Here is an 11,288-nt window from a genome sequence, read left to right on the forward strand (position 1 = left end):
TGCTCCCGTAAAGATTTACAGCCTCGGAAACCCTGTACAGGGTCACAATGGGTCGGAACCGACTTAACAGCACTTAACAACAACAACAAATTCTCATAGCATCTTAACTAATAGTTTTTGCTTTTTTGTTTTTTTAACATAAAATCTGTCCTGTTGGAAGCAAAATCTTTCTGAAGCATAGTTTTGATCACAGATTTTCTCAAAAAACTTCAAATGTACTCTTTGCTTATATAATAAGTTCCAAAGCCTTAGCCTGACATGACAGAACTTTAGTGGCTGTTTCATTGTTTCAGTGCTTAACTTTGTTTTCCTTCATGCATTTAAATGAAAGTATTTGGTATTCCTTGTATATACCACATAAATTTCTATTGTAATTGTTGAGAGTGCTCTTTGTATTTCCTATCATGCTCCAAATCCTCTGCCCACTTATGTCTCCACATGCACCAGCCATACACACATATACATACCATGTTCAAACCATGCTCACACTTCTTTCAAAATCAACCTGTCAAGGTGTAACTCAATCGTCACCTTCATGGCTCCTCTGTTTACTTCTCTGGCCAAAAGTAGTTTTTACATAATTCTTATTTCATGTTATATCCTCTGGTTTTTTGGTTCTTTTTTTTTCAGTTTTTATTGAGAGGTTTACATGGGAGAACATCAGCTTTACACTCATCCTATCCTATTTCGTTTCATTGCAATGATTACAATCCTCTCCATGCATCATCAAATAACCCCAAAGGATACACCACACAGGCCCGCTCCCCAGCCACCAGCACACAGCCCAGTGTCCCCAGCCACTCCATCTGTCCATGTCATCATCTCTGTCTCCATCCCTGGCATGACTGCCTCTCTGGGTAGGGTCCCACACTCCGCTCTTCTCACTTGATGGTCACAGGGACCTCCGATCTTGGGCTGCAAAATCAATCACTCTCCTCATTTTGTCAAAAAACATCTACCTCTATATTTCCTACCCTCATAGTCAGTCCTGATGGCAGTTATTCACTATTGTACCACAAGAGTCTTATCCCCATTTCCTTTCACCAGCCTGGTCCCAACAGATTCGAAATCATTCAGTGGTGATTCTATTTCCCCCCACCCCATCTGGAAACTAGGCTCCCTCTTGAAAGCTTGTAAGCCAGTCACTTCTTGCCTTTATTGGCCCCCCCATTTTGGTAGCAAATGTCTATGTTGCCCATCCCTGTCAACCCTGTGTACTGAGGGGGTAGGAGTGATCCTCACTGTAAAGATTTGTTCCCTTTTTTGAGCTACGACATCCATAAGTATAGATAAAGTTCATCAAATTGTAGCAGGTTACTCTTCCCCCCCTCCCCCCGCCCCCCACCACCTCTTTTTCCTTCTTCTAGTCGAGTTCTGATCATCCAGCCATCAAAGCCAGATCAGGTGGGTACTATCTGCAAGTAGCCATGTTCTTGTGTATCTCCCCTTACTTCATATCAGCTGGATGCTTCACTCTCCGCTCTAGTCCTCTGTGGCCATGTAACTGCCTCTGGGCCCAGGCGTCCCTGGGTCTTGCCATATTGCTGGCCATTCAGGTCTCCACCTGGGGTTCACAGAGGTCTATTGAATGTGGTCGGGCTTAGCTCACAACTTCATTGCTGTTTTTTCCCCCTCTTCCCCTTACCAGTAACCAACATGGTCACCAGCCAGACTACATGCCTGCTCATGTATTCCCCTTGAGTCTCAGCCTTGGACTCTGAGGGGTCCTGACTACTTGCCTTGATGGCTCCTGGGTGAACAACTTACTTGTTCTTGTAGTAATCAGTCTGACTGCCATTATTGTTTCGGATTTTTCCTGCCAGTCTTTCTTTCATGAAGTATCTTCTGTTCTTCTAGCCATTCCAAGCTGGTCTACTCGCCCTTTCCAGTGGAAATTTCCTACCTCAGTTGGTTCTGGATGGGGTTCTGGATTCCACCTATGGTCTTGTGCAATGTAAAAGCTCCATAGGAAGCCTCTTTCACTGGGCAACTTCTAGCCCCCTTTAAGGTATTCCAATCAGTTATAGGCTGAAGACAGACAAGCTTTCTATAGTGATGTTTCTGGATATTCCTTCCCCCCTCCTCCCTCCCCCCTACCCCTCAAGTGTCTATTTTACAATGGCAGGCAAGGGAAAACAAGATTCAAAAGACAGCCAAGCATCTTAACATTATTCTCGTCTTTTACCCCTTCAAACCATGCCTCAATCCCTATATCCTGGAGCCCTGTTGTTCCAAGGTTGTGCATACATCATCATTTACCTCTGTCCCATTTAGCCCATGCGAACCTGCCTAACTATTCTCCCATAAGCCTTGTTCTTCATTCCTCTCCCCCTTCTTGTGTATTGCCCCCTGCTCTCCCCCACCCCCAAGCTATCCTGTGTCTATTCCCTATCTTGTGCTCTAGCTTCCCTCTATCTTCTCTCCCCTCCTCTCATCCCATACATCTTGGTGATCAGAAAAAATATATATGGATTTTTCCCCCTTTTAGTGTGGGTTCTTTTTCTTACTCTTTTACAATAATGGTCCTATGCAATATTTGTCCTTTTGTGACTAATTTCAGTCAGCATAATGTCCTCAGGATTCATCCATGTTATGCGGTGGCTTGCAGCTTCCTTGTTGTTCTTCAAGGTAGCATAGTATTCCATTGTGTGTATGTATCACAGTTTGTTTATCCATTCTTCAGTTGATGGGCACTTAGGCTGTCTCCATCTTTTTGCTATTATAAATAACGCTGCTAGTGCTGCTATGAACATTGGTGTGCATATATCTACTCGTGTTATAGCTCGTCTTTCTTGTGGGTAAATACCAAGTAGAGGAATTGCTGAATCATAAGGGATTTCTGTTTCCAACCTTCGGAGGAAGCACCATATTGCTTTCCAGAGTGGTTGGACCATTTTGCAATCCCACCAACAATGTAGGAGGGTCCCAGTCTCTCCATATCCTCACGAGCATCTATTGATCTCTACAATGACCACAAGGTCAGTTTTAACCACAGGGTGGGGGGTCCAAACTCACCAGCTTCTCCTAGGAAACCCTATACAGGGTCGTTCTGAGTTGGAACTGACTCAATGGAACTTAACAAAAAGAACAACAACAAAAGGCAAGTGGATATATAGATACAGGGTACAGAGGAGAGGTTTAATCAGCAAGAAATATATTTTCAAGTTATATAGACAGAATTTCAGTCCTGGCATTGTATGAGTTCACCTAGGATATGAGTGTAGATGGAAAAGAAGTGAGGTTTAAGGATGAACACTGGCACTCCACCTACTAGACGCTGAACTTGAACTAGCAACAGAGACTCAGGAAATGACCGGGGAGGAGTGGTGAAGCGAGGGAAACCAGATAACTGGAGAGCCCTGTCATCAAAGTTAAAAAAAAAAAAAAAAAGTCTAGGAGAAAAAAAAATGAACAGCCGAGTCAAATGCTATTCAGTAAGATGGGTACAGTGAAATAGCCATTGGAGTTAATTTTGTGGAGGTGATTGACTGGTAAACATTCTTTTGGTATGATAATAAAGGCAAAACCCTGATTGGAGTATGTTTAAGAGAAAAAGAAAGATTGCAAACTATGACTATAGACTCTTTCTTTCAAAGAAGTTGCTTTAAAATTAAGGATGAATGGTAGTGGTAGGAGGAGATGCAATCAAGATAATTTTTTTTTTTTTTTTTAAGAGAGGAAAAAGAAAAGCAAGCTGAAGGAAATGATCCGGTAGAAAGAAAACTGGTGTTTCAGAAGATAATTGCTAGAGCAATATCTTTGAATAAAAGGAATATGCATTAGTGCTTGTATAGCAGGATCGTTGATAATTCATTCATACTAGCATAAGATAGAGAATATGTCACAGATATAGGCAGGTACATATATGACAGTGGGAATATGAAGAAGTTAATCAGTTGCTTCAAATTTTACATTTCATCAGCTGAAAGTAAAGATGGGAGAGGAGTTATCAATATTTTAGAAGAAAGAAAATATGAAATTTTGACCTTAGTGTAGTAGAAAATGATCCAGGAAAACACTGGTAACTGGCCTATGAAGCACCCACTTTAATGATCCATATCTAAAATGAGACCAGTTATCATGGTTGAGTGTTGTTTTGCTTTGTTTAATTGCACAGGTACAGATTCAAAGTAAGAGGAAAATTAGAATTAACCAAAATTTGGGCTTTGCTAGTACCTACAGTGAATTAAGATCATGGGAAGAGTTAGGGGTATAAGTAAGGAATGATGATTACAATTAACTATTGATTATAATAACCTTAAGCTTGAGGGAAGAGATGGCATTAGAAGAATGAGTAAGGGAGTAAAAATGTGATAGAATCAAGATCGAGGGGCATACTAGTATTTAAGGATGCTTAAATTTGGGGCATAAGAGCATGTATAAGCTAGAAAAATAGGAAGTGAAGGTTGAGGTTACTAAGGGTAAGATCCAGTGCATGTCCATTGGAGCACTTGACTGAGGTAGAGAGGAAGACAAATCATTTGTGTAAGAAAAGTTCAAGAAACTAAGTGATGAGACTAGTAGAAGCATTGCCCTTATAGAGTCCTTGAGTGGCACAAATTGTTAAGCATTCAACTACTAGTCAAAACGTTGGCAGTTCAGACCCACCCAGAGGCACCTGGGAATATAAGCCTAGTGATCCATTTCCATAAGGTCACAACTTTGAAAATTCTGGAGCAGTTCTACTCAGGGTATGGGGGGTCACTATGAGTCAGAATTGACTATACAGCAACTAAAAACTACCTCATTGATACTGACTGGAATAGTAATGGAAAGAGGGCCAGTGATTCAGGAGATAGAAGCTTCAGGGGCTGGGAGAAGAGAAGTGGTGATGAGGGTTTAGATGCCTTGTTGCTGCTGTTGTTAGTGTTAGGTGCCATTGAGTTGGCACCAACTCATAGTGACCTTATGAGCACAACAGAAGGAAACACTGCCCAATCCTGAGCCAACCTCACTATTGTTGCCACGCTTGAGTCCATCGATGCTGCCATTTGGCCAATCCATCTCGCTGGGGGTCTTCCTCTTTTTCTCTGATCCCCCACCTTACCAAACATGATATCCTTCTCCAGTGACTGGTCCCTTCTGACAATATGTCCAAAGTATGAGAGACAAAGTTTGGCCTTCTTGGCCTCCAAGGAGCACTCTGACTGCACTTCTTCCAAAACGGATCTATTGGTTCTATTGGCAGCCCATGGCACTTTCAGTATTCTCCTCCAACACCAGAACTCAAAAGCACCAATTCTTGTATGGTCTTCCTTGGTCACTGTTCAGCTTTTGCGTGCATATGAGGTTATTGAAAATACCATGACTTGGGTCAGGGACACCTTAGTCCTCAAGCTGGCATATTTGCTCTTCAACACTTTAAAAAGGTCTTGTGCAGCAGATTTGCCTAGTGCAATACATCATCTGATTTGTGGAATATAGATAGCCATTGAAATCTTGGATTTTATTAAATTTATGCAGGGAGAATGTACACAGTGACAGAAGCAGATAGCTGAGCTTCAAGCTTAAATGCAGTCTAAACGAGGAACCTAATAAAAGACTTTATAAAAAGAGCACTGGTGTAGCTCTGTAGGTTAATACATCGGAGTGCAAAGTTGTTTTGAACTGCAAGGTCTGCAGTTCAAGCTCACCAGGTAATCCTCAGAAACCCTATACAGGGTCGCTATGTGTCGGAACTGACTCTACAGTACTTAACAACAAATAAAAACTAATGGAATGGGCATGTTGACAGATAGACAGAAGCTCAAGGAGAAAGAGAGTAATGATAAAATATGAGAGTTGAAGGTAATGGTGGATGAGTAAGTCAAATGATGGCTAGAGAAAGAAGAGAAACCCAAAAATTACTGATAGACTGATGCAAAACTGATCAAGGGATTGGAGATCTCAAGGAGATTGAAAAACAGAAGACAGTGGTGTCACAGAAACCAATCTGCGAAATTAATATTAGAAGTGAGGAGAGTCAACAGTGTCAGATGCTACAAAGTAAGCTAAATACTGAGAGGTATTCCTTGAATTGGACAATTTGGAGGGTTAGATGATTTTAATGACAGTGTTTTCTATACAGTAGGAGAGAAGAGAATTCAATTAGATTATAGTTGATTATGGAGTCCTGGTGTGGCGTTGTAGGATAAACCCTTGACTGCAAGGTTGGTTTGAACCTCAAAGTTGTCAGTTCAAACTCACCAGTATCTCCTTGGAAACCCTATACAAGGTCACTATGCGTTGGAACTAACTCAGTGGCACTTAATAACAACAATAACATCGTGATTTTATGGAGTAAGGAACTTGTACCACTGAGTTGGTGCCAATTTATAGCAACACTCTATAGAGTTTCCAAGGAGCAGCTGGTGTGTTTGACCTGCCGTAGTTGCCGTTAGCAGTCCAGTGCTTATCCTACAATACCACACCAGACAGTAGGCAGTATTACTATTAGTCAAAGAAGATAAGGAGCTATGGTCGCGTAGTGGTTATGAGTCAGGCTGCTAATCTCAAGAGCAGCTGTTCGAAACTACCAGCCATTCCACAGGATGAGGCTTTCTGCTTCCATAGAGATTTACAGCCTTGGAAACCCTATACAGGGTCACTATGAGTTGGAACCAACTCCATGTCACACTACCACCACCACCAGTCAAAGAAGATGGACTATAAAAGGAGGCAGACATATAGTAATGCATTGAGGAAGACATAGTTGAAGAAAAGGTTTTTCAATGGAGGGGACTAACTAGAGGATATCATTATATCCTCAAGGGAAAAAGGCAAGGGAATAAAATGCAGTATAGTTGAGGAGACAGAATTATTATTGAAGAAGAGTTCCTAAGAAGATGGTAAGAGGTTTCAGAATAGGGATAGAAAGATTAGTTGTAGATGGATGGGCAGCTCTTCCACTGACAGTGGAGGGAAAAGAGAGGGATGGGTTTAGATGAATTTGTAAGAGGCAGAGGAAGAATTTAAGGAAAGTGAAGAGATAATTTAAAGGGTTTTTTTGGAGGGGGTTACATTTTAAATTTTTTCAGTGATGTGAAAGATAGGGTTGTTGTTGTTGTTAACTGCTGTCGAGTTGGTTCCGAACCATAGCGATCCTGCATAGGGTTTTCAAGGAGTGACTGGTGAGCTTGAACCACCAACCTTGCAGTTCACACAGCTTTGAAGTCTGGCACATTAACCCACAAAGCCACACCAGAACTCCAAAAGGTAGGGTTGTTGTTGTTGTTGTTGTTAAGTGCCGTCGAGTCGGTTCCGACCCATAGCGACCCTGTACAGGGTTTCCGAGGGTGTAAATCCTTACGGGAGTAGAAAGCCTCATCTTTCTCCCGCGGAGCAGCTGGTAGTTTCGAACCGCTGACCTTAAGGTTCGCAGCCCGATTCGTAACCACTACGCTACCAGAGCTCCTTAAAGGTAGGGTAGGGCACTTTAAAAGAATGTAAAATTGGAATAATATCTGAGTGGAATTCATTTCAGGGCGTTGAACCAGTTCAGTCATGACAAACAAAGTGAATTGGGATTTTTAAAATGTGGGTGGTCCAGAACAATAACTGGAACATAAAATAATTGTGGACAGAAGCATTAGAATGGGAAACTCAGAAGAGGCGTAGTGAACCCTTTGGGAAGCTTATGTGTAAGATTGTGGTTCTATAACTTAATGCGCTGGGCTGCAAAGTCGGTTTGATCCACAAGGTTGACAGTTCAAGCTCACAAGCCACTCTTCTGAAACCCTAAACTGGGCCACTATAGGTCAGAACTGACTCAATGGCACTTAACAACAACAAAAATGGGTGAGATTGGATTATTGGCAGGACTATGGAGTCCTGGTGTAGCACTGTGGGATAATGCACTGGACTATAAGATTGGTTTGAACTTCAAGGTCAGGGATTCAAACTCACCAACCGTTCCTTAGAAACCTTGTATAGGGTTGCTATGAGTCAGAACCAACTTGACAGCACTTAACAATAACAAAAACAATGGAAAATGAGAGACATTAAAAACTGCACAGTTGGCCACCATCTTTAAGGTGGGCATTTCTGTTTCTGACTCTGCTCAGAATCTGCTGAGCAAGAAATTTGGTTGAGTTTCTAGCAGAGCTTCAACCCATAATTGTTCCTGTTCTGGTGATCATTCTGTACATCAAATTTGTAAAATTCAAACCTGTTCTGGTTTCACTATCTCAGCTATGACTGGACAAGGAAGAATCCTTTTCGATTTTTAAAATATTTATGCCTAGGATATACTAGGCACCAAACGACCACCACTCGTCTGTCGTACTGTGGCTGTGATTCTGAAAGCTATGCTACGGGTATTTTAAAAACCTGTCACCCATGATGGACAGGTTTAAGACAAGCTTCCAGACAATGAAGACTAGGAAGAAAGAGTGACAAACTACTTCCAAATATTTAGTCACTGAAAACCTTGTTAATAGCAGAAAAATACTGTCAGATATAGTGCTGGAAAATGAGCCCCTCAAGTTGGAAGGCACTCAAAATGCAATTGGGGAAGAACTGCCTCCTCAAAGTAGAGTTGACCAAGATGATGTGAATAGAGTAAAGCTTGTGGGAGAAAAGCTCATGGGACCTTCATTTGTTGATGGGGCACAACTCAAAATGAAGAGAAACAGCCATAAACATCCATTGAAAATTGAAACATGGAATGTATGAATATGAATCTGGGAAAATTGGAAGTTGTCAAAAATGAAAATGGAATGAATAAACATCGATATCTTAGGCATTAGTGAGCTGAAATGGACTGTATTGGTCATTTTGAATCTGACAATCACATGGTTTACTATTCCTAGAATGAAAAATTGAAGAGGAATGGTGTTGCATTCATCGTCAAAAAGAACATATCCAGATCAGTCATGAGGTACAATGCTGTTTGTGATAGGATAATATCCATGCACCTACAGGGAAGCCCAGTTAATACCACTATTGTTCAAATTTATGCACCAACCACTAAAGCCAGTGAGGATGAAATAGAAGAATTCTACCAACTTCATCAATCTGAAATTGATCAAACATGTAATGAAGAAGTATTGATCATTATTGGTGATTGGAATGCAAAGGTTGAGAGCAAAGAGGAAGGATCAGTGGTTGGAAAATATGGCCTTGGTAATAGAAATGATGCTGGAAAACACATGATAGAATTCTGCAAAACCAATGATCATTTCAAATACCTTCTTTAGACAGCATAACAGACGACTATACACATGACCTCACCAGATGGAATACAGAGAAATCAAATTGACTACATCTGTGGAAGGAGACGATAGAAAAGCTCCATATCATCAGTGAAAACAAGGCCAGGGGCAGACTGTGGAGCAGACCATCAATAACTCGTATGCAAATTAAAACTGAAGCTGAAGAAAATGAAAACAAGTCCACAAGAGCCAAAATATGATCTTAAGTATACCACCCTGAATTTAGAGATCATCTGAAGAACAGAATTCATACATAGAGCGCTAAAGACCAAAGACCAGAAGAGTTGTGGGATGTCGTCAAGAACATCATACATGAAGAAAACAAAAAGTCATTGAGAAGACAAGAAAAAAGGAAAAGCTCAAAATGAATGTCAGAAGACACACCAAAACTTGCTCTCCAGCATAGAGATGCTAAAGCAAATGGAAGAAATGAGGAGGTCCAAGAGCTGAACAGAAAATTTCAAAGATCAGCTCAAAAAGATAAAGCCAAATATTACAACAAAATACAAAGACCTGGAATCAGAAGACCAAAAAGGAAGAACATGTTCAGCATTTCTCAAGCTGAGGGAACTAGAGAACAATTCAAACCTCGATTTTAGTTATTGAAAGATTCACTGGGCAAATTATTGAATGATGCAGAAAGCATCAAGATAAGATGGAAGGAATACACAGTCACTAAAGCGTAATGGTTAAGAATCGGGCTGCGAATCGCAAGGTCAGCAGTTCGAAACTACCAGCTGCTCCGGGGAAGGAAGAGGAGGCTTTCTGCTCCCATAAAGATTTTCAGCCTCAGAAACCCTGTCCAGGGTCGCTATGGGTCGGAACCAACTCGATGGCACTTAACAACGACAACAATATACCAAAAGGAAATGGTTAATGTTCAATCATTTCAAGAGGTAGCATATGATCAAGAGCCAATGATCCTGAAGGAAGAAGTCTAAGGTGCATTGAAGGAATTGACAAAGAACAAGGCACCAGGAATTGGTGGAATAAAAAGTTAAATCTTTCAAGAAAGTGAGGCGGCACAAGAGGCACTCACTCATCTCTGCCAAGAAATTTGGAAGACAACTAACTGGCCGACTGACTGGAAGATATCCATATTTGTGCCCATTCCAAAGAGGTGCCACAACAGAATGCAGAAATCATCGGACAATCTCTTTGATATCCCATGCGAGTAAAGTTTTGCTAAAGGTAATACAGAAATGACTATGATCATACATTGACAGAGAACTTCCAGAGAGGTTCAAGCCGGATTCAGAAGAGGACATGGAACTAGAGATATCATTGCTGATGTCCAATGGATCTTGACTGAAAGCAGAGAATATTAAAAAGATGTTAACCTATGCTTTATTGACTATGCAAAGGCTTTCGATTGTGTGGATCATGGCAAGCTATGGACAACGTTGAGAAGTATGAGTATTCCAGAACACTTAATTGTGCTCATGAGGAATCTGTGCCTGGACCAAAGGCAGTTGTTAGAATAGAACATGGGAACACTGAATGATTTAAAATTTAAAAAGGTGCGCAACATGGTTGTATGCTTTCACCATACTTATTCAACCTGTATACTGAGCAAATAATCCAAGAAGCTGGGTTCTATGAAGAAAAACTTGGCATCAGGGTTGGAAGAAGACTCATTAACAACCTGAGATATGTAGATGATACAGCCTTGCTTGCTGAAAGTGAAGAGGACTTGAAACATTTACTGATGAAGATCAAAGAGCACAGCCTTCGGTATGGATTACATTTCAATGTAAAGAAAACAAAAATTCTCACCACTGGACCAATAAACAACATTCTTATCAATGGAGAAAAGATTGAAGTTGTCAAGGACTTCATTCTTCTTGGATCAACTATCCACACTCAACGAAGCAGCAGTCAAGAGATCAAAGGACTTATTCAGTTAGGCAAATCTGCTGCACAAGTCCGTTTTAAAGCGTTGAAGAGCAAAGATGTCAGTTTGAGCCCTACTAAGGTGCGCCTGACCCAAGCCATGATATTTCAATAACCTCATATGCATGTGAAAGCTGGACAGTGAATAAGGAAGACCGTAGAAGAATTGATGCCTTTGAGTTATGGTGTTGGAGGAGAATATTG

The 11,288-nt window shown here is 41.0% G+C and overlaps 1 protein-coding gene across 1 annotated transcript in view; it reads left to right on the top strand.

Annotated features, from left to right (window-relative positions):
- WDR78 (WD repeat domain 78) overlaps positions 1 to 11,288 on the top strand; it is a 122,145-nt gene that overhangs the window by 6,565 nt on the left and 104,292 nt on the right. The window contains exon 2 of the mRNA XM_006862498.1: positions 4,118 to 4,203. Coding sequence (XP_006862560.1) covers positions 4,118 to 4,203 — 86 coding nt within the window. The remainder of the gene's footprint in view (positions 1 to 4,117; positions 4,204 to 11,288) is intronic.

This window comes from Chrysochloris asiatica, unplaced genomic scaffold (assembly GCF_000296735.1).
Source record: "Chrysochloris asiatica unplaced genomic scaffold, ChrAsi1.0 scaffold00048, whole genome shotgun sequence".
Lineage (NCBI taxonomy): Eukaryota > Metazoa > Chordata > Mammalia > Afrosoricida > Chrysochloridae > Chrysochloris > Chrysochloris asiatica.